Source organism: Lithobates pipiens, unplaced genomic scaffold, assembly GCF_037356315.1.
Source record: "Lithobates pipiens isolate NorthernLeopardFrog02 unplaced genomic scaffold, aLitPip1_a1.2 Scaffold_16, whole genome shotgun sequence".
NCBI lineage: Eukaryota > Metazoa > Chordata > Amphibia > Anura > Ranidae > Lithobates > Lithobates pipiens.
Window position 1 is genome coordinate 317,930,123 of NW_027507748.1, and position 25,207 is coordinate 317,955,329.

The 25,207-nt window shown below is 41.0% G+C and overlaps 1 protein-coding gene across 2 annotated transcripts in view; it reads right to left on the reverse strand.

Moving 5' to 3' along the window:
* Positions 1-1,087: 1,087 nt before the first annotated feature.
* Positions 1,088-25,207, reverse strand: part of SIRT2 (sirtuin 2) — an 86,916-nt gene continuing 62,796 nt past the window's right edge. For both annotated transcript variants that reach the window (XM_077481669.1, XM_077481670.1), the window contains exons 12-16: positions 11,328-11,404; positions 8,382-8,433; positions 8,223-8,290; positions 7,224-7,290; positions 1,088-2,956 (exon numbers count right to left, since the gene is read on the reverse strand). In XM_077481669.1, coding sequence (XP_077337795.1) covers positions 2,822-2,956; positions 7,224-7,290; positions 8,223-8,290; positions 8,382-8,433; positions 11,328-11,404 — 399 coding nt within the window. In that variant the 3' untranslated portion in view covers positions 1,088-2,821. The remainder of the gene's footprint in view (positions 2,957-7,223; positions 7,291-8,222; positions 8,291-8,381; positions 8,434-11,327; positions 11,405-25,207) is intronic.

The window sequence follows — 25,207 nt, forward strand, 5'->3', positions numbered from 1 at the left end:
GAAAATAAACACTGCATAATACCAATCCCAAAATAAATTTATTAATCAAAAAAAAAAAAAAAAATCATTAATATACACATGTATAAAACGACATCACAATACTATATCAATTGCTACATATGTGAATTTTTGGTGTGGCGTTATTTATTGTAAGCACTTGTTCTGTATTATCGTAATCACTATTACCCATTAGGGAAATTATAAAATGTACCTGGGTCTACAACTCCAAGAAGGAACCTTATTGTGCTGGCTGTGTGTACAAGATTTATGCCAGCTTTATAAAAGTCTTTTTTTCGTTTTTTTAACTCTTTATATGGATTTTTTTTATTTTTTATTTTTGGATTGATTTTGCAATTGTTATACCTTGGTATTTCTGTTTAGTTGATGGATTATGTAATTTTCATTTGCCTGTGATAGTTAAATTGCTGGCCTTCTCCTGCTGAGTATATTGAAGCTACTGTTCAACTATTATGGAGGCTGAAATTCAAAAGCCAAAGAAACAGCTATAGCAGTGCACCATGTACTGAGCGCCATTTGTCAATTAAAAAATATTTGTAATGGAGAGCGGATAGCGAGTAATATTTTGTAAGGTAATGCCATACCATCGTCTGTATTTTGTTAACCATTTGTAAAATGCAGCCCCGGAAGGTTTATTTCCTCCTTCATGACCAAGCCATTTTTTGCTATACAGTACTGTATTATATTTAATTGACAATTGTGCGGCCATGTAACGCTGTAGACAAATAAAATTGATGTCCTTTTTTCCCATAAATACAGATTTCTTTTGGTGGTATTGGATTACCTCTGCAGTTTTTATTTTGTGCGCAAAAAACGTCTGACAATTAAAAAAAAAAAAAATATATATATTTTTTTTACTTTCTGCTATAAAACATATCCAATAAAAAAAAAAATCTAAATTTCTTCATCAATTTAGGTCAATATGTATTCGGCTACATATTTTTGGTAAAAAATCCCAATAAAACATATATTGATTGGTTTGCACAAAAATTATTATGTATACAAACTACAGGATATTTTTGTGGCTTTTTTATTTTATTTTTCTTACTAGTAATAGTGGCGATCAGCATTTTATTTTATTTAGGGACTGTGACATTACGGCGGACAATTCGGACACCTGACACTTTTTTGGAACCAGTAACATTATTACAGTGATCAGTGCTAAAATTACTAATGGCAGGGAATGGGGTTAACACCAGGGGTGATCAAAGGGTTAAGTGTGTCCCTAGGATTTGCTTGCTAACTGTGTGGGGATGGACTGACTGGGGGAACACAGATCTGTGTTCCAGCTTAGCAGGAACACAGGATCACTGTGTTCTCCACCGTCAGAAAGGAGATCTGCCTTGTTTACAGATTGCCGTTTTGCCTCTCTGGGGAACAATCAGTGGGTCCCGGTGGACGCGATGACCTGCTGATTGGCTCCCCCTCTGGCCAATCGGCGCACGCTGTCTATTGCAAGAAATTACGTACAGGTATGCCGTTTTGCACAATAGAGTTGCCCTGCCGCAGTAGGCGGCCTTTAGGCGGTTAATTGAACAAGCTGAAGTTAGAAGCCGATTGGCTACAAAGCACAGCTGCACCAGATTTTGCACTCCATCAGTCCTCACTTATTTTCTTCCTTAGTGATTTTACTAACACTCAACTGGCTTTGGGACTCTGGATGCCAAGTGCATATCTAAACCAAATTGCTGATTTTTAAATGTTAATTTTTATTAAAAAAAATTTAAACAATGATTTGGCCACAATACTAGTTCCTTTTTTTTACAAGTGTAATTTAATCTATGTCAGTAAACTAACTACACCCTTAAAGACCTCAACTGCACATAAAGGGCAGCTGGCCAATGTCAATGGCTTTTACAGGAAGTTATTTTTACAGTATTACTATTTTTTTGCTTCCTTTCTGTCCATAAAAAGAGACGCTTTATGCTAAATAGTGAGTCATAGCGAAGTATCGTTAAAAGAGGGTGCACTTTTTGTACATTTTTTCTTATTACTAGCAAAACCTACTGTGATCAGTAAGGAAACTAGCAACTGGTGCTGAGGACTTATCTCTTAAAATCACTTTAGACTTGTCATAGGAAATGACAAATTGTACAGAGACACAGGGGTGAAAAAGGGAAAAGGATACAGAAAACCGTTTCAGTATATGAAAATAGGCGAGTCATGCAGAGTAAAGCAGAGAACTGTTCCAGATCAGCCTGCATACATGCTGTTTCATTTGGAACTCGTGTCTCTTTTGGAGTACGTCACCAATATAAAGTACATAAAATAGCTAGTTAAAAAAAAAAAAAAAGACAAATCTGTTTCTGTCAATGTTTAAATATACTCCCCATTTACTTCTGTTATACGAACACTCATGTCAAAGAACAAAAATAAAATAAAAACAAAAGTTAAAATTCTGCATTTACCCTATTGCAGCCCCTTTAATAATACAATATACATGCAAAGGCCATTGTAAATGACAAGAAATTGGTTATCTTATGTCATCGCCGGATCAGCCCACAAGTAGACACCCCTCCGTGTCCAGAACTACAAACATGGATGATGAACCAGCAATGCCAGTAGGCCTTCTATGAAGGATCCTCCGTTACACAATCAAATCAAAGCATTATGTTATTAATGCAGATAAATGTAGCTACTATCAATTCTACCAAAATAAACATCGTCCTCTTAACACCTGTACATAAAGTGCCAGTGAAAATTCTCACGCAATTAAAGAGAATGGCACCTGCAGTGGTAATGGTGCACTGATGAACGTGGGAAAAAAAATAAAAAAAAAATTCGCTATGACTTTTGAAAGTTTTTATTCTGATGGTTTTTCCTCCTGAGTTTTCTCGGGTGACTCCTTTGCCTCTGGCTTCACTGGGGGGCTTTCTGATTTCTTAGCTGCTGCATCAATGAATGCGTGTTCTTTCTTCACCATTTCTTCCAGCTCAGCCTGTGAAAAGGTCACAAATGTCATTGGCAAAGAAAACTATTTTTTTTTACGGGTCAGGGCTTAGAAAAACTTTCGTTACAACTTAAAGTGGAACTAAAAAGGTATTAAATAAAAAAATGCAGGCTCTTTATTGAAGGAGAAATATATAAAATGTCTACTCTGCAATAAAATAAACGTACTTGTCCATTTGGGACCTCACGGGCATCAGACTGTTGGAGCATAGGTGAGTATTCTTGTCAAGTGATTGTAAGCCGATTTTAATTTTTATTTTTTTGTAATAACAAACATGTCATACTTACCTGCTCTGTGCAATAGTTTTGCACAGAGCAACCCCGATCCTCCTCTTTTGGGGTCCCCTGCTGGCATTCCTGGCTTCCCTCCCCTGCCAAGTGCCCCCATAGCAAGCTACTTGCTATGGGGGCATTTGTGCAGGCTCAATCCAGAGTCATGCTGTGTGTGTCTATAGACACACAAAGTGGCTCAGCCCCACCCCCTTACCTCGTCATAGGATGTGATTGACAGCTGCAGGAACCAATGGCTCCTACTGTTGCCTTCATGTCCATTGAGGGGAGAGAAAGCGCCACTGTTCTCTGGCACAGTGCTGGATCGACATCAGGCTCAGGTAAGTATAAGTGAAAGGGGGGGGGGGGTTTGCACACAGAAGGTTTGTTACCTGAATGCAGAAAAAACATCAAGGTTATAACCACTTTCAGCCTGCTCCAGTCCTATTATCCTGACCACTCTGTGTCAGTCAGAGATGGCTGCAGGGGAGAGGAGGTTATGCTGACAACGGATGGGCCATGGGAGCCTATGAATGATGTCAGCGCTCTAGGGTTTACCAGCCATTGATGGAACACTCTCTCCTTTTCCCTGCAGCCACCGCTAGCTGACACAGGAGATCATGTGAGTGGACCAAAGAGGGCTGAAAATAATTATTTACATCTTTCTTACACAGATTAGCATAAGTATTAGGAGGGGGGAGGAGACTTTTTAAGATTAGTTAGGTGTAGCCTGGGATTTCTACATTAACTGCTTAGCGACTGCCCCAAGCACATACTGTGGCAGATTGGCTGCTCTGTGCAAGATCACGTACCTAGTACGTGATCTGACACGTCTGGGGCACCGGCTCCCACTGTGATTGGACAGCTGGAGCCAATCAGCGGGTCAGGTGGACGCAATTGTTCGGGAGACAGGCAGAACGGCTACCTGCCTATGTAAACAAGGCAGACTGTTGTTCTCTGAGAGGGGAATGTACTGATCCTGTGTTTCTGCTAAGCAGGAACATGGATCTTTACCTTCCCCCAGTCAAAGCACCCCCCAACCCCACAGTTAGCAAGCACTCCCTAAGATCACATTTAACCCCTTGATCGCCCCTGATGTTAACCCCTTCCCTGCTAGTTTCTTTAGTACAGTGACAGTGCATATTTTTTAGCACTGATCACTGTATTAGTGTCACTGCCCCCCCCCCCCCCCCCCAAAGTGTCAGTTAGTGTCCGGTGCAATGTCACAGTCCTGCTATAAGTCACTGATTGCCACCATTTCTAGTAAAAAAAAAAGAAGAAAAATATGCCATAGTTTGTAGATGCTATAATATTTGAGTAAACAAATCAATATATGCTTATTGGGATTTTTTTTTTTACCAAACACATGTAGCAGATTACATATCGACCTAAATTGATGAAGAAATTCGATTTTTTTTAAAAAAATTTATTGGATGTGTTTTATAGCAGAGAGTAAAAACATTTTTTTTCAAAATGGTCGGTCTTTTTTGTTTACAGAGCAAAAAAAAAAAACCTGCAGTCTTGTTAAAATACCAAAGAAAGCTCTATTTGTGGGAAAAACAGGACAAACATTTTATTTGGGTACAGCATCGCATGACCGTGCAATTGTCAGTTAAAGTAACGCAGTGCCGTATCGCAAAAAAATGGCCTGGTCATGAAGGGGGGGGGGGGGTAAACCTTCCAAAGCTGAAGTGCTTAACATTGAAGTCAACAACTCACAATTATATCAGTGTGCTGGGACTCTTATTTTAGCAATGACTAAGCACCGCTAAAGAGATGTGAAACACGTCAGCCATCTGACTCTGGATGCTTTTTGTACTACTTTCCCTTCAATAAAAAGACATCAACTTGGAGTGCGGCTCTCCGGACCTTTTTTGTTTGCTTCACTTTGAATGATGTTATGTTCTAAACAAACAGGCATTTACTGAATAGAGTTTTGGCATCTGTATTACCCTATGCCCATTTTTAGATGTGAACCTGTGATTTGTGAACCCTAAATTCCTAGGTCAACATCATAACAGTTAACAAGACTTGCTGCCTTGCTGAATAAAATTGCAGGACAAACCTGCTTGGCCTGTTCTTGGGTGTCCCTGTCCCATGCATGGTTTATCATTGCTAGTGTAGGCAGCAGTATATTTAACCATGAGACAGGGACACCGAGGAACAGTTTCAGCAGGTTTGCCCTGCACTTTCAGCAATGCAGTAAATAAACACAGTTTTTTCTATTTACTGTTACCACTGTAAGCAGATCAATCCCCTTACAGTGGTAACAGAAAATATATGATACATTTTATAGAGTATTAGCCCTGGTTCAGACCAGCGCCGCTTTGAAATCGCGCTACAACAGCACGATTTCAAAGTCACAGATCAATGCAATTTGCAACTCCGATTTCATTGCGGCTTGTGACTTTGTTTAATAGAAGTCTATGCAGGTCACAATGAAATCAGTAAAAAGTAGTGAAGGAACCTTTTTCAAAGTCACTGCAGCGTAATATGGTACCATTGCCTGCACTGGGGTGCGACTTGTCATGTGGTTTTGTACTGTCAAATCGCACCAGTGTAAACAAGGGCTTAGGATTGTAACGATACAATTTTTTAATTTTTTTTACCAGCAAGTACGAGTACCAATACTTTTGGTCAAGTACTCACTGATATAAAATGAATGGCATGTGTTTAGGACAGGAATGCAGTGTGATTCCTGTCTGAATCGCATGCAGTTTCCTGCACTGCTCCTATGTGAATCCAGGCTAAAATCGCTATGAAAAGCCTGGGTATGGGCTCAAATCGCACCGCAAAAGGTATCTTTTTCAGGTATCGGAGTATTTTCACGAATACAAGTATCATGAAAATACTTGGTTTCAGTGCAACCCTATAGAGTATATTATTGAGGCAGTCTGCAGGTACGAAAATGCTAGAAGTTTTCATTTAATTATCGTTTTACTGCATGTCAATCTGTAGCATTATTGACATCATTACATATTTGGGCCACATTTAATACCAAATATACTTATATAGTAAAACCTTGGATTGCGAGCATAATTATTTCCGGAAACATGCTTGTAATCCAAAGCACTTGTATATTAAAGTGAATTTCCCCATAAGAAATAATGGAAACTCAGATGATTCGTTCCACAGCCATTTATTCATAAGCCCTTCAGTTTATAGTCCACATAAAGATTATAGCAATATGACCAGGTTGTGTAACCATAACCTGTCCATCCACAAATGGAAGCCTCCACAAGGGGATTAGAAGCAAAATCCAGCAGGAACTCCAGAGTATAAAAGAGAAGAGAGGCCCCTCTAAGTGTAGCAATATGGTTACATTTATTGAAGGTACAACATTTAGCAAGTCACATGGTTGATGATTAAAAGAGGCCCATCTAAGTATGCCGGCACCTGGGGTAAAGCTGTCCACATAGACCATCCCTTGCAACGCCAGCTCTCACCGCTGTCAGTCTGCAAACGTGACTGGAAAGACTACCCTGGAGTAGAGTGATCTGAAAGTGAGGGTTGAAGCGCAGCGTGGAAGGGACGATGTCGATGGCGGTGCGGAGGACAGTCTATGTGGACAGCTTTACCCCGGATCCCTGCATACTTAGATGTGAATGTTTTAATCATCAACCATGCGAGTTGCTAAATGTTGTACCTCCATTAAATGTAACCATATTGCTACACTTAGAGGCGCCTCTTTTCTCTTTTATACTCAGTTGTGACACGATGCTACTTGTACTGTATATCAAGACATCGCTTGTATATGAAGTAAAAATTTGTTTAAAAATGTAGCTTGTCTTGCAAAATGCTCTCAAACCAAGGTTTTACTGTATAAGGTAACAGATCCAATACCCTCAACTGTTTCATGTGTCACATAAATAAAAATATATAAAAAGATATAAAAAAGAAAAAAAAGAAAAGAAACAACCAGGCCTAAAGAGCACTGTTCCTCAGATGTGCCTTGAGCAATTCCCAGTTTAATCCTCTTTACCTACCTTCCATCCTAGAAATTCAGCTAAGGCAAGACAACCATCATCACAGTGTCCAAGCCAGGCTACATCCCTAAATACAAAAAATGAAAGATGAATATTTTATTTACAAAAATCTTATGGCCAGCCTTTCAACAGTTTACTAAGGTCAACAGGATAACAATGTTGTTTAAAAGGTCATTTGATTAAAGTATTTGCAAAGCCACTTAGTCCGGAACATACAATTCCCTCTGTTTGATAACGAAATGTACCAAACAGTATGTGCTTTATAGAAACTATGCCGATTTCTACCTTATTTAATTGGACCTCCCGGCGCTCACATGACTGCTCGCTTCTCTCCTCTCCCCATGTGATAGCTACAGCAGGAGGGGCAGAGAACGCCTGCTGACGTCAGCCGGGGGATTAGAGGAGGAGAGAGGCAAGCAGTCACGTGAACGCTGTTTCTGAAAAAAGGTAGAAATCAGCATAGTTTTTATACAGCATATACCTTGGGGCACGTAGTGTTATAAAACAGATGAGATTGTATACATATAGCAGGTATTATAGCAGCAGGAAGGGAAGGCGAGGGGATGCAGAGCGGCACTGGCACCAGCATACAGGCGGGGGGGGACAGAAGAGAGCTGCGGACGATGGAGGCAGGCAAACTGGCCACGTTGTCAAAGCTCAGCAGCCATGATAAACTGTGGTCAGTTTACGAGTGGGGGGGGGGGGGGGTGAGGAGGCAGAACCAGCAATGTCAGCCCGGTATTTCAGGTAATACTAAGGGCCAAATTAAATAGCACAAGCACTGTGCTGTATAACATGCTTTAAGGGAACAGGATCCATTCTTTTTCTAGGGTTACAAACACTTTTACATCACATAAAGTCAGGATTACCTGAAATGTCTAAACTCAATAACAAAAATTTAATTACTTGCGTTTTTTCTTGGCATTTATCAAATAGATATAAAAAAACACATTCGGCCGTATAATTACCAGACTAAAAGAGAGCAAAGACCAGAATTACCTGTATGCTTTATCTGAATCAAAGTCCATGCCACCTCCCAACCCAAGCAGTCCAAAAAATGAGTCTCCCTGTAATTTTTCAAAACAGATTCAGTAAGACAAGGACGACAAGTAAACCCACATTTTTTCACAACACTGATATATTTTATTGCGATAGTACCTGGCCAGTTTTTTCTTTGTTGATTAAAAGACGTGGTGTCTTACTAGGCACCCTGGAGAAAGAGAATATAGAATATATTACTTGTGTTTACATAAGAAAAAAGAGCCCTGTCAAACCATCTAGCTTTATATGAAGGACCTAATATGTAGACGGGCCGCAGTATGCCTTCAAAACAGCTTTAGTTCTTCTTGGACTTGATGTCGTACAAAGCCTGAACTGTGTATAATATGTTTTCAAACACTTCTATAAAAGGATAAGTTCACCTTTGTAAAAAATATAATCATTGCACATCTTTTTGCAGGTAAAACAACGTGTATTTTTTTTTTACTAGGAGCCTGGAAAGCATTGCCCCCATGATCAGCAGATCGCGAGTGCCATACACGACTCCTGCAGACCGTCAGTGTAAGCCGTCTGCTCATACCTCGTACAGGCAGACAGTTGCACATGGACAGGAAGCATCAATGGACTACCTACCTAGAGTGCTCAACAACACCCTGTTTGTTCATGGAGTACTACAAGCCAACATTCGCAAAGGCTGTTTGTACTTGTAATTCTCCTATTCACAGAAATCTGGATGAATGACACAGCCCGGTGGTTGAAGACGCACGCGGTTGGATTTTTTTTCCTTTTTAAATAGTGACATTGATTTCGGGGCGAAGATCCCTGACTCACTGTCACTATAGGCAGCAGTTCGGAGAGCGGCTGCAGGAGTGGGAACATGTTACATGTTCCACCCTAAAAATGGGTGGAACATGTTACACGTTCCCAAAGGTGAACTTATCCCTTAGGAACAAACATCTCCAGTTAATAGAGGGATGATGTAAGTGGAAATTTCCTTCACACCCTGCTCCCCCAGACATGTTTACATCTGATGTTTGAGGGGTGACCTTCTAAACCAGGGGTCTCCAAACTTTCTAAACAAAGGGCTTACTTCTGATAATCTTCTTCTCTTTCACTGGTTGTTTGCGCCCAATGAGTGAATCTAGACACCCAGTCATTCTTAGGATGCTTGCTGCTCCTGACGCTTGTTAGAACTGCAATATGGCATCGTCATTGGGCTTTGTCTCAACTGTTCTTTCTTTTAAAATACATGTAAAAATTAGTATGACAGCAGAGCAATGCCTAGGCGGAAACTCCACCTTATTTTTAATGGCCATACTAAAATCAGATTCAGATATTTTGTGCATAGCATAGACTATTATACTTGTCTATTGGTTGGATCACTCTACCTGGAAGAATACTGTATGTACCTGTTCTAGACTACCTTTGTATGGCTTCAGTTAGCTGGACTTGTAATGCCTATATATCCTGGATTGTTGATTTATTTTTTTTGCATATTACAATAAAACAAACTAAAAACTTTAAAAGAAAATGTCCAACCATCAGTGGAACAAAAAAAAAATGCTTATTTTTAAGATAAGGAGAGGAATTGTGCCCCATCATTGGTGCCATTGGGAGGAACATATGCCCCGTCATTGGTGTCATTGGAAGGAATTGTGCCCCTTCATTGGTGTCGGGGGGGGGGGGGGGGGATTATACCACATGGTTTCAGAAAATGAAATATTGCTCCAAGGGTCAGATAAAAGCAAGCAAAGGGCCACCTTAAGCTCCTCCAGTTTGGAGACAACTATTCTAAACTCTAGATCTAATTGCGGCTCGTAAACTTGTAATGTTTAGGAAATATTCCCACTGGATGCAGCCGGTGACGTTGTCGGCATATGCACTCTGAAGGTCCATAATACTGTGCAGGAGCCGACGGCTCCTGATCTGCAGTGACATCATCGTGGCCCCTGCCACTCATACAGCCAGAGGCCATGAATCGGGAGAAGATGGAAGCCCTGTCAGCGGTGAAAGCACGCCTCTGGAGGGCTTTGTTCTAAGGTATGTATTTCATAATACCATTGCAGGGGATTTTTGAGATTTGACCTAATGTTTTTTTAATTCAGTTGACTGCAAGCTATGTTGTATTACGATACATTTAGGCTCGGGAGAAGTATTTCAAGATCTTAGTGCACTCTCATTCAGTGCAAATACTGGAGTCAGACACTTACAAACGTTATATTACATTGGGGTTGATTTAGTGCAAAATCTGGTGCAGCTGTGCATGGCAGCCAATCAGCTTCTAACTTCAGCTTAGTGAAATTATTCTTTGACAAAAAAAAACAAAAAACTGGAAGCTGATTGGTTTCTATGCAGAGCTGTACCATATTTTGCACTTTACAGTTTTAGTAAATCAACCCCGTAGTCCATTTATGTAAATCTACCTGCAAAATGTACATATATCTCATAATTTCAGTACATTTTTTACTATAGTGGTTCTATGTCACATAGGACAGGCTCTGTACTAGTCCTAATGTCCTGACTTTGGTGGAACAATAGGCATAACTGGCATTAGGATAAGCGAAAATTAAATGAACAGGCTTTTTCTAAAGCAAACACTAATGCGCTCATATATACCACTCGAAAGAATGGTGGCAATACCTTGCATTACTCACACTTTCATTATTTTGTTCAATCACCTTAGACCTCTAGAAGAATGTAACTATATTATTTGCATTTATACCTTCTAGACTGGATTACTGTAATAATTTGTATGCAGAGATACTAAAGAACTACAGTTAGCACAAAATGCTGCAGCTAAGCAGCCTGTGTAATGGGCATAATACACCAATGTCCTGTGTACTCCAGAATTTTCCTAAATAGGGACATTATGCAAAATCCATTTTGGGAGTATGACACCATATTCTGGCTTACTAATGGCTGTGGCAATGGGGAGCACCTTGTAGATGCCTCACCAACTAATTTTCTAAAGGTTATAAGAAGGCAACATGCAAGTCTGTTTTCTAGCAACTAACCGGATTCAGCCTTTAAAAATCACACACACAAAAAAAAAAGAAAAGATAATTAATATGCAGAACCAGGGAGCAAGAACACAGAAATACTTACTTGCCAACAAGACTAGCAAATGGCTGAACTTGAAGAGATGTTCCCATTACAATGAGGAGGTCAATCTTGGGGAAATCCTACAGAAACAGGAAACCTTGCATTAGAATAGTCCAATACAGAAAAATATAAAAGGAAAGTACAAAACAACAGCCATTTAAAACCCTCATCACTTATAAACGATTTTCCTTTAGGTAAAAAGATTGATTCCGCCTGGCAGCACTAGGGTTGTCGGTTCTAATCCCAACCACGGCACTACCTGCCTGGAGTTTGCAGGTTCTCCAGTTTCCATCCACACTCCAAAAACATGCGGATAGGTTAATTAGCTCCTGTCTAAATTGGCCCTAGTATGTGCATGAATGTCAGTTAGAGACCTTAGATTGCAAGCTCCTTAAGGGCAAGGACTGATGTGAATGTACAATGTATATATGTAAAGCGCTGCTTAAATTGTCAGTGCTATAAGTCCCTGAAATTAATAAAATTTAAATAATCTGGCCATCTTTATAAATCCCTTGTTAGACTGCTGGGAATCCACAACGTTCTTACAGAGCTCCTTTGACCTTGGCATGACGACACCACACACACATTAAAAGGGAAAGAAAACACCAGACCCTAGATGTCTGAGATTTACTGTAAATAAGACAAGTTCCACCTGCATACTCCCAGTTCTAATCATTGGCACCTAATCTGGAACACCTGATTCTAATTCTTATGGATTTAAAATTGTGACATAAATTTGCGTTCATTTAGATTACAAGATTGAATACACAAACTTTACGTGTTATTTGTTCAAGTACATCACCTTTTTGTCTCAATAATTTATAAGGCCCAGTTCACACTACCTGAATGGTAAAACGCTGCATTTCATATAACCACAAAAATAGTATGGTGCAACATTAGGTCAGTAGACATACTGAGGAAGCCCAATCACAGGGCGCAAAGCGTATAGAGGGAGGAGCCGAGCGCGTGACGTCACTCCGCAGATATCGTTGCTTGTTATGCGGTGATCTGTGACTGTTGCAAATACTGAAAGCCTTGCTCTTTTTATACCTTGTAAGACTTTATAATCTTTTTGGGTGCAAAATAAAAGTTTATAAATAGAGAACACTATGGTTATGATTTTTTGTTTTATAAATGTCTGACCACACTGGATCAGGGGAATTACTTTGAATCTTGACCCAGAGGAGTATCATTTATGAAGGAGGTTTCCTAACGAGCACAGTTGACAGATTTTGCTTAGATTGTGATGAGCGTGTTATTACCTTTTTATGAGGTCTATTATTGAGGTGAGCATGTTTTGTCACCTCTTTGGTGGAGGCAAGCATGACACGTGATGAATATTTGAGATATCAAGTCACAAATTGCACTGTTGCGTTTGAAGTTGTTTTACCGCTATAAAGGACTGTTTCCGGAGATATTTCGGATATGTTCATTATATAATTTGTGTTGCACATGTCAATATTGTTGCTCTACATTATTTTTGTGGTTATATGATATATGTAGGAGGTGTCTGGGAACATGCACAGTGTTTGAGCAAGCAACAAAATGTGTTTTTGTTATCATTACCATTATTATTCTTTTGTACAGGTTTAGTATATTATATATTTTAGTTGTATATGGTACGTTACCATTGTTGCTCAACACTATTTTTGTGGTTATACAATATATGTAGGAGGTGTTGTGGAATCACCTGCACAGTGTTTCAGCAAGCAACAAAATTAGTATTCATTTTTATCATTACTATGATTATTTTGTACAAGGTGTGCTGATTGCATTTGGTCTTTATGTAAAATGCTGCATTTACTGTGCAGAAAGTATCAATTCTGGATGGGGGTTTTTGAAGCGCATAGTAATGCGCTTTTAAAGCGCATAGTAATGTTCACTGTTGTCATAGTGTGAGATCGAGATATGGGCGCTGTGACTGGCCCTCCCGATCACAGCCGTCACAATGTAAACAGAGACGCGTGTCTCTGACAGTTCTCCTCGCAAAGCCCAGTGAGAGCTCAGTGCAGGGGGGGGGGGCGTTCTGCAGATCTGTGAGGATGATTTTACACAGAGAGCTGTTACAGATCACCCCACAAACAGTACACCAAGCACCAGTGATACCCCTGTCTCCATACACGTCAATGTCCTACAACAGGATTTTTATAACAGCTTACCTGTAAAATCCTTTTCTTGGAGTACATCATGAAACACAGAGCACCATAGTAATCACTATGTGGGTATGTAGGCACCTTCAGGTGATGGACACTGGTATACCCAATACAGGAAGTTCACTCCCTATATAACTCCTCCTCCTTCCAGAAGTACCTCAGTTTTTGTACCAAAGCAATATAGCTAAACCCCAAAAAGAGGGGAGGGACCTCTGTGTCCCATGATGTACTCCAAGAAAAGGATTTTACAGGTAAATGGTTATAAAAATCCTATTTTCTTTATCTTACATCATGGACACAGAGCACTATAGTAATCACTATGTGGGACGTCCCATAGCAATGTTATTTGAGGGGTAGGAGACACAACCCGTAGGGCACTCCCAGACTTAAGGACTTATACTGCTGCCTGCAGCTCACTGCGCCCAAAGGCAATATCCTCATGCCTCCTTACATCCACCTGATAAAATTTGGTGAATGTATGTACTGAAGACCAAGTTGCGGCCTTACAGATCTGAGCCATGGAGGCCTGGTGATGCACTGCCCAAGAAGCACTAACCGACCTGGTAGAGTGCGCTTTGACTTGAAAAGGTGGAATCTTACCCAAGTCAGACTTATCAAGTCTGAATAACAACTTGCCGAATCCACTTAGCGACAGTGGATTTTGACGCTGCCTGTCCTTTCTTAGGAACCTCTGGCAGTACAAATAAGACATAAAAGTCTTCTGAATCTGAGCAATTGTCTTTAAATAGACTTTGACCGCTCTCACCACATGAAGACAATGTAGTTACTTTTCTTCTCTGGAACTTGGTTTTGGAAAAAACTATGGCAGGACAATATCTTGGTTCAGGTGAAAACCGGAGACCACTTTTGGCAAACATCCGGACGAGGGCGCAACACCACTCTGTCCTCATGAATAATCAAGTATGGCTCTTTACAAGAAGGAGCAGCCAATTCCCAAACCCTCCTTGCTGAGGATATAGCAACCAAGAACACTAGCTTTCTTGTCAGAAGGACTAAGCGATTATGTTGTATCGGTTCAAATGGCTGTTTTTGTAACACTGACAAAACTAAGTTCAAGTCCCAAAGGTGATCTAACTGGCAGTTTAATCCGCATCACCCCTTGCATAAAACCCCAGAGTAAAGAATGTGTAGCAAGCGATCTTTGAAATAAGATCAATAAAGCGGAGACTTGGTGCTTAATAGTACTCAAGGCCAACTTCATCTCCACCCCTAATTGTAGAAAGGTAAGGATTCTGCCTATAATATATATTTACACCAGGAAAAGTATGCCCTCTAGACTCTAATATATAGTTCTGGAAACTGGCTTCCTTGCATTAATCAAGGTAGAGATAACTGACCCGGAAATCCCACGTTTCTTCGGAATGTGGGTTTCAATAGCCAAGCCGTTAAATTTAGCGTTTGTAAGGTAGGATGGAATATCGGCCCCTGTGAGAGTAGGTCTGGTAGTAGTGGATGGGACCATGGATCCTCCACTGCCATCTTTACAATTTCTGCATAGCATGACCTTCTGGCCCATGCTGGTGCTACCAGAATTACTGTCTTTCTTTCCAGCTTGATCCTGTAAAGAAGTCGAGGCAGGAACTCAATAGGGGGAAATGCATAGATCAGTGAGAACTGATCCCATGGGGTCGCCAACGCATCTGTTCTGCATGTGAGTGGATCCCTTGTCCTGGACACAAAGTTGACTAACTTCATGTTGAATCTGGACGCTAGGAGATCTACGTCCAGAGTCCCCCATTTTTGGCAAACAGCCCAAAAAATGTTGGGGTGAAGAGACCATTCCCCCGGGAATAACTGCTGGTGACTTTGGTGAGCATAGGAGATTCATAGAAAAGAAGATTGAGAAGCACAGTGTACCACGTCACTTTAAACACAAACATGAAGGTAGTACTAAGGGGCTTGAACTTTTTGACATAGAAGCTATACCAATGTCTATTCCAGAAGGCGAACGCTTTGACCGACTGTGTAAACGAGAATCTTTTTGGATCTTAACGTTAAACAGTATGGCGCCTGAAGGGTTAAATGAAGAGTTAGAAATAGGTACCCTTATATGATGTATAGTTTGGTAGTTATGTAATGTCTGGTGTAATAATAATATATATGCATATATGGAAAATGTGTATATATATTTATTATATTATTTTATATATATATATATATATATATATATATATATATATATATATATATATATGTATTAATCAATTTTTTACAATACATTTTTTAATTATTGAAAAGAGAAAATCTATAGGCATTTATAAAGAAAAAATGTAATTCTTTTTTTTTTTTTTTTTCATGAGATCCTGTAGTGTGCATTTTTTTTATTCCGCTCGCATTGTATATAAAAATCTTTACTATCATTTTATTATATGAATTTTAAATTATAGCAATATTTGCTGCATTATGGTATATATATATATATATATATATATATATATATATATATATATATATATATATATATATATATATATAAAAAATCTGAGTATTTGAAATACCATTGTAAAATTACAATTGGTAAATGTATGTTCGTTGCTGTTACTGAATTGCTCTTTCTACTAGTTAGACTTGTCCTTAGGCATGTGCTCTGCCCCCGACATGATGCTGCCTGTGATTGGCTGTCAGCGAGGAAGGGCGGTTCCTCTTGCTCTTGGCTTTTAATTTAATTGTGGTTAATAATGAAATTAAATATCTAAAAATAAATAATATTTGAATGAATTGACCATATTCTGAACTATTTCTTGGTGCCCAAAGTAACCCCTTTTGCAGTTCGAGTCTATCGGACTGCATTTTTCTTCTTTTTTTCTAGAGAGTGAGATCAGCCTTTTACAGACAGGCCTAAACTTTGCTCCAAGTAGTAATACCAATCTATTTGAGTTATTTAAGGATCTACATAAATATATTCGAGATATTACAGTGAAGCTTTTCTATGGTTTAAAGACAGAGAAAAAAAACTAAGAAAGATGAGAATGTGGCCACGGTGGTGCCTACCGGCACTCAGAAGGAACCAGTAAGTGTGCCGGAGGCTACCTGTGACCATATTGCAAGCAATAAAGTAGAGGAAGAGGCTATCAATATTCTCGAGGAAATACTACTGTAGGGGGGAACAGAGATGGAAATGTTTATATCAACACCATATGCTAATGGGATTATTGAATCCACATTCCGCCCGAAGTCCACTTTTTATCCACACCATGTGTAAAATGAATATATTAAAACATTTTGTGCTATGGTGTATACTGATTTTAAGAAAGTATGTGAGGCACAACATGGAAAAATGAACATGCGTAATCTATCTAAGTAAGAAAGAGATGAGTTATTGTCATTCAAAGAAAATGGTAACTTGGTAATCCGTAGGGCGGACAAAGGAGGTGGTATTGTCATTCAGGATAGGGAGGAATATTTGAAGGAAGCATACAGACTCCTATCGGATAGTGCCACCGATGAAATACTTCCAAATGATCCCTTGTCAGAATACAAAGAAGATCTTACTAAATTGATGAATGAAGCTTTAGCCCAAGGTTTGATACAGAAATCAGAAAAATACTTCTAACGAATTACTTCAAAACGCCATATTTCTATCACACGCCGAAGGTCCATAAGGACTCGATATGTCCACCTGGCAGACCTATCGTGGCCAGTATAGATGGCATTACGAGCAGTTTCCTAATACGTAGATGCGCTTTTACAACCCCTTGTGACCTCCCTCCCTGCATATATAAAAGACTCTGCACATGTGCTAGAGACCCTACAGCAATATAAATGGGAGGCGAGATATTTATGCTTGTCTCTAGACATTAGCTGGCTCTATACGTCAATTCCCCATGAGGGTGGATTATGGCCGGTTGAGCAATTTCTATCTGAAGCAGAATAAATGAACCCAAATCAGTCTAAGTTCATGAGTCAATGTATCCAGTTTGCTCTGGAAAGAAATTATTTTTGTTTCCAGGACAACTTCTATAGGCAGATAGCTGGCACAGCAATGGGTGCACATTTTGCACCCTGCTATGCAAATCTGTTCATGGGATACTGGGAGAAATTCTGTATCTGGCAACACAACCCATTTGCCAAACACTTAGTGTATTATGGGAGGTATATTGATTACACACTTATCATCTGGGATGGGTTACCTTAAACTGTCAATGAATTTGTGTGATACTGTAACAACAACAGCTTTGGTATCCATTTTACCCATGTAGTGGATACAAATGCCTTAGTGTTTCTGGACCTTGAGCTCAGTAGTGATAAAAATGGTGATATCACGTCCAAAACACATTTTAAGGAAACTGCAGGCAACTCTTATTTACACCAAAAGAGTTGTCACCATCCCAGATGGAAAGAGAATATACCTCATGGTCAGTTCTGCAGATTGCGTAGAAACTGCAGTAGTATTATGGATTATGAGGCCCAGGTGGCTATATTATCCATGAAATTCTTGGAAAAGGCATATGAAGAAAACCATATTAAAAAAGCAAAGGATCGTTACAGGGATGGAATTCTTGATAAGAATAAGATTGAAACTACATGGGCAAAGGACCAGCAAGATATCCCTTTCATTACGACCTTTAATGACCAACATTGGGCCATCAAAAGAGCTGTCCAAAAGCATTGGCCAATCCTGGGGCAGGACAAAACGCTGGGAAAAATCCTCCCCAAGAAACCTCAGGTTGTGTTTAGACGGGCAAAAAATGTGAAGAGAATCATTGCTCTGAGCCGTCTAAAAAACGCAAAAAATCATCATCATCAAAAAATGCGTAACATACCTCAACTTTTTAACATCATAGGTAGTTTCAGATGTAAGAGTAAAAAATGCAAAGCATGTAGGTTTATCACTCACGGACTAAAAACATTTAGTTGTAAGGATGGTCGTATGTTCCAGATTAAGCAATTTATATTCTGTAGTACGCAGTTTGTGGTTTATGGTCTGAAGTGCCCATGCGGGTTCCTCTATGTAGGTAGGACGGTACGTGAAATGATTACCCGCTTTGGTGAGCATAGGAGATTCATAGAAAAGAAGATTGAGAAGCACAGTGTACCACGTCACTTTAAACACAAACATGAAGGTAGTACTAAGGGGCTTGAACTTTTTGGCATAGAAGCTATACCAATGTCTATTCCAGAAGGCGAAAGACTGTGTAAACGAGAATCTTTTTGGATCTTTACGTTAAACAGTATGGCGCCGGAAGGGTTAAATGAAGAGTTAGAAATAGGTACCCTTATATGATGTATAGTCTGGTAGTTATGTAATGTCTGGTGTAATAATAATATATATGCATATATGGAAAATGTGTGTATATATATATATATATATATATATATATATATATATATATATATATATATATATATATATATATATATATATATATATATATATATATATATATATATATATATATATTTATTATATTATTATTTTTATATATTTTTTTATAAAAAAAAAATTTATAAATCAATTTTTTACAATTAATCTTTTATTAATTATTGAAAAGAGAAAATCTTTTTTTTTTTTTTATGAGATCCTGTAGTGTGCATCTTTTTTATTCCGCTCGTATTGTGTATAAAAATCTTTACTAGAATTTTATTACCGTATATACTCGAGTATAAGCCGAGATTTTCAGCCTCTTTTTTGAGGCTGAAAGTGCCCCCCTCGGCTTATACTCGAGTCATCGCTGTCTGCCCGCTCGATCAGCGTGTCGAGCAGACAGACAGCGGCCATTCTATCATTCAAAAGCCGCGCCTCCGGCTCCGCCTTCGCCTGTGATAGGCGGAACACTGAATTTCCCAGCAGCCTGTGTTCCGCCTATCACGGACATCGTATCATCCTCGTACTACGGACGAGGATGATACGATGTCCGTGATAGGCGGAACACAGGCTGCTGGGAAATTCAGTGTTCCGCCTATCACAGGCGAAGGCGGAGGCTTTTGAATTTTACAATGGCCGCCGAGGCGCCGACGAAGAGGGCACGGGACGGAGGCAAGGCAAGGCACGGCACGGGACGGGACGGAGGCAAGGCAAGGCACGACACGGGACGGAGGCAAGGCACGGCGGCACGGCGGCAAGGCACGGCACGGGACGGAGGCAAGGAGGCAAGGCACGGGACGGAGGCTCGGGACAAAGGCTCGGGACACAGGTAGGCTGGACACACACACACACACACACACACACACACACACACACACACACGGATGGATGGAGACACACACACACAGGGATGGATGGATGGAGACACACACACACAGGGATGGATGGATGGATGGATGGAGACACACACACACAGGGATGGATGGATGGATGGACACACACACACACAGGGATGGATGGACGGACACACAGGGATGGACGGACACACAGGGATGGACGGACACACAGGGATGGACGGACACACACACAGGGATGGACAGGCATGTCTCACCCTCGGCTTATACACGAGTCAATAAGTTTGCCAGTTTTTTTGGGGGTAAATTGGGGGCCTCGGCTTATATTCGGGTCGGCCTATACTCGAGTATATACGGTATATGAATTTTAAATTATAGTAATAATATTTGCTGCATTATGGTGTATATATTATATATATATATATATATATATATATATATATATATATATATATATATATATTCTTTTATGAGTATTCGAAATACCATTGTAAAATTACAATTGGTAAATGTATGTTCGTTGCTGTTACTGAATTGCTCTTTCTACTAGTTAGACTTGTCCTTAGGCATGCGCTCTGCCCCCGACATGATGCTGCCTGTGATTGGCTATCAGCGAGGAAGGGCGGTAGAGGATGTGCATATTTAAGTCACCATTAGACAATAGGGCGTTACCTGAAGGAGGCCACTCCTCTCAAACATGTTGTCACGGTAACAGGTTGTTGTGCGTTCCAGGAGCCAGTGCGTACGCAGAGAGATCCTCCCCCTGGCCACGAGTGACGTCACGCACAGCCGGCTAGTCCGTGCATGTGTGCGAACGGAGTGGGATAGCGTGTCAGCACATAGCAGCTTATACTAAGCCCTCATATACGTTCGTTCAGCCTCGCTGTAAGCCATCACAGAGAGCCTGCAAATCGAGAGAAGAGGCAGCCGTGGAGTTTTTTTTTGATCTGAATGCCATAATGACATCGGTAGTCTGTGAGTGCAATACATGTTTTTTTAACATTGTTTTTTTAAATAGACGTTAATACACTAGGGTTGGCGTGCGCTCTCTCTTGTTTTTAGATTTGGGTAGTCCGCCTGCCATTTCTCTACTTCCAGAATGAAGACTGCTAATAGGCAAGGAACATTCCTTTCTGCCCAAGTTAGAATTTGGTTCACCTCTGTCTGAGCTGCAAGACTCTTGGTGGACCTTTAGTGATTGATATAGGCCACCGCTGTGGCATTGTCGGCTTGGATCCTGACAGGACAATCCCGTAACCCAGGCCTTCAGAGCCAGACGCACTGCCTGAATCTCTAGGATATTGATGGGCAAGGCCCTTTCGGTTCTTAACCACTGTCCCTGGACAGTTGTTTTCTCTAGGACTGCTCCCCAGCCTAAAAAGGCTGCCATCTGTCGTTACCACTTTCCAGAAAACTGGTCGGAAGGATTTTCCTTTCAGCAGATTCTGGGTTAGTAAACACCTACTGAGGCTTTGGGACACCCTTGGGGACAGCCGCATTGGCAAGTCTAAAGCTTAAATCATTTTGTTCCAAGCAGACAGGATACTGTTTTGCAACAGTCTCGAATAGAACTGGGCATAGGGAACCGCTTCAAATGAAGCCATCATCTTTCCTAATAACCTCATGCAAAGGCGAATGGAGGGATCTCCTTTCGACCTGACCATCCACACCAGCTCTCTTATGGAGTTGATTTTTGCCTGAGGCAAGAACACCTTTTTCTGGGTTGTATCTATGATCAGACCCAAATACTCCAGTTTTTTTTAGCGGTTTTAACCATTTGCCGACTGCTGACGGCAAATATACATTGTCGGCAGATATACATTGTCGGCAGATATACGTTGGCAGAATTTCCTGCCGTGAGTGCACGCCTGCTCCGTGACCGTGCCCGTGGACTCGATCGCCGCGGGGATACCCGTGATCGCAGCGTGGAGCTGAAGAATGGGGAGATCACGATTTAAACAGCATCTCCCCATTCTGCCTAATGACAGGACACTGATAGTCTGCTCCCTTTCATCGGGAGCAGCAATCAGTGTTATGTCACACACAGCCCATCCCCCAGACAGTTAGAAACACTCCCCTAGGACACACTTAACCCCTCCCTGCCCCCTAGTGGTTAACCCCTTCACTGCCAGTGACATTTTTACAGCAATCAATGCAATTTTATAGCATTGACCTCTGTATTAATGCCAATGGTCCCAAAAATGTGTCAAAATTGTCCGATGTGTCCGCCATAATGTCACAGTCAGGAGAAAAAAAATAAAAAAATAAAAAAATCGTTGATCGCCACCATTACTAGTAAAAAAAAAAAAGAAAATTAATAAAAATGCCATAAAACTATCTCCTATTTTGTATACGCTATAAATTTTGCGCAAACCAATCAATAAACGCTTATTGCTATTTTTCTACCAAAAATATGTAAAAGAATATGTATCGGCCTAAACTGAGGAAAAAAATGTTTTTTATATATTTTTGGAGGATATTATAGCAAAAAGTAAAAAATAATGCGTTTTTTTCAAAATTGTCGCTCTTTTTTGTTTATAGCGCAGAGGTCATCAAATACAACCAAAAGAAAGTTCTATTTGTGGGGAAAAAAAACAACGTCAATTTGTACAGCACGACCGCGCAATTGTCAGTTAAAGTGACGCAGTGCCGAATTGCAAAAAGTGCTCTGGTCAGGAAGGGGGTGAAGTGGTTAAGGAAGACTTCTCCAAGTTGAGAATCCAACCCAGACTTTCCAGGTAACTGGTTGTAATGCGTACACTTTGCTCCAAACGAGCCACCGATTGGTCCATTAGCAATAGATCATCTAGGTACGCCAAGACTGTTATGCCCTGTGCTCTTAACTTGGCTAGAGGTGCAGCAAGTACTATTGTGAACACCCGGAGTGCTGTAGCTAGCCTGAAGGGCAAGGCTACAAACTGAAAATGCTGTTCTACTTTAAACCGCAGAAACCTTTGCTGAGCGGGAAATATAGGCACATGCAGATATGCATCCCTGATGTCGATAGACGCCATAAGTTCTCCTCCTTGTAAGATAGAAACTAACCCGATCGTCTCCATGCCAAATGAGTGGAGCTTCAGGAACTGATTTCGATTCTTTAGATCTAGAATGGGTCTGACATCTCCATTTGGTTTTGGTACCGTAAAGAGGTTTAAATTAAAAAGCCAAACCTTGCTCTTCTGTGGGCATTTGAATGATCACCCCCTAAACCAGTAATCGCTCTAATGCCCGAAACAGAGAATGCCCTTTCGCTGGATCTTTGGGAACGTTTGATCTCAGAAAACGAGATGGTGGAAACTCCTGAAATTCTAGTCGGTATCCTAGAGACAACGTGGAGATGACCCATCTGTCCTTAATTTCCTCTTGCCAGACTTCTGAGTATTGCAGAAGTTTTACCCCACTCTGGCCTCTTTCCAGCCCCAGGTCTTCTTCTGTGCCTCGGCCTGACCCTGAGGATTTCCTCTAGAGTCTGATGGTGGAGGCCATCACCACTGCCTAGAGGCGGATGCCCCTGGCGCAGGGGAAAGAGTCTGTTTAAATGAAGGATGTTTATACTTTCTTTTGACTGGTAAAAGAGTACTCTTCCCACTAGAAATCGTTTGGATGTATTAGTCCAAATCCTCCCCAAATAGTCGATTCCCATGAAAAGGGAAACTAGTCAGAAGCCTTTTGCAAGGTGCTTTGGCTGACTGTTTTTTTAACCACAGGGTCCTACGCATGTGTACTAGCACAAGCACAAGCACAAGTCGGGACGCCTGGTGAATAGAGTCTTTCATGACATCTATGGCAAAATCATAATGCCTTTGGTAATTTGGCCAACTCGTGGGCCTGTTGTGCAGGGACCTTCTTATGGGCCTGTCTAAACTGGTCTTTTAGGAACTGACAGATGCCTATTGCAGTGACTGTAGGCTGAGTAACTGTCCCTGCCAAGGAAACAGGAATTCCAACCTTTTATCTGTTGGATCTTTAACTTGCCCAGTAGACAATGCACAAATGCTTAGACTATTATTCACACTGGAAATCTCAGCATCAAAACTGCTGGTACATCCCATCTTTTGGTGAATTTCTCCTCCATGGAATAGAGTGCTGTGAATCTCTTTGGAGGAAGAAAATGCTTATCTGGGTGATCCCATTCAGTATAAATAAGCTTTTCTAGTAATGCATGTACAGGAAACGCATGCAAAGGCTGAGAAGGTTTTAAGGAACCTAAAGAAGAAACAGAACTTTCAGCTGACTACACTAGGGGTAGCTTGAAAGAGGCACGAACCATCTCCATAAGATATTGTACCAGTAATTTCTCAGATTGCAAGGCTGAAAAAGGTTCATCTACCGTCGTTTCCTCTGCAGAGGAGTAATCGGTTTGCCTTTCCCCTTGATCGCCTGAGGGTAACACCTCATCCTCTACCCACTGTTCCCTGGGTAAGGGGTCTGAGGTGGGGGAGGGGGATCTAACTCGCTTCCTATCCTTTTGGATAGGAGGATGCAATTAAAGCTGCTAATCTTCCTTCTAGGCCCTGCAGGGTGGAGGAAAACTCATCTTCAGTCACGTATACAGGGGCTGAGATGTGAGAAGCAGCTTCACCACCAATTGGTCCCAATGACTCACCCTGGCTTGCCACATCTGGTATCTCAGGAGAGGATGACAGTGTGGAGGCATGACTGGAGTTCCCAGCACCTGGGGGTAGAATTTTTGGTACCTTTGTGGTATCTTTTTTTTGGGAACCACAGTGCAGAGCACAAAAAAAGAGGCACTAAGTAAATGCACACTCCCTGAGCAAATAGTCAAGCGAAATACAATGCTAATAAAGTTCACATTTAGTGTTGTTGTAAATGTTATTTCCTGTACTGGAAATGCTTGCATCAACCTTACGTTCTGGTAGCTGTGCCTCTTGTCCCCAGCGCCTGCGCTGTGTGCTCCTCGTGGACTTACATCCCCCGCACATGGTGCCGCGCCCTTAAGTCACTCCCCCCGTCAGTCACACGAGTCCCCCCCTCTGCATTTGATACGCTCCTTGAGCGGGAGGGAAGGCAGGGCTGGGAGGCAGGAAGTTTGAAAAAATTCTGGTCTGGGAAGAAAAAACCCCAAAACCTCAGCATATGAAGCCGCCGCCCCCACCTCCCCCCGTGAGAGGGGGGATACAGGATACTGTTGTACCTCCCTTCCCCCAGGGGGGAACTGTTCTGAATGAGGAATCCCCCCTGGCTTGCTCAGACCACACACATGCAGTTTAGCTGGGACTTCTGAGCTGACTGAGAAGCAACGTACTAAGGTATGCATTTACTCCCTCTAGTGGAGACTTTAGGCATAACATTTTACTTATGGAAGAAAAAAAAAAAAGCATAGTTGGACTTTTTACAGTTCCTAGGCTTCTTGCCTTACCTTTTCCTCACTGCAGGATACTGCTGTAACAGACAGATCCAAACTTCACCCATCACGGCAGGCTGCGTTAGCAAACCTTCAAGGACCAGGTCCCTATTATATGGGTTCCACTCCCTTGGACCTGTATTAGCACCCCCCAGGAAAAACTTTAGGTAATGTAGCATAACCAA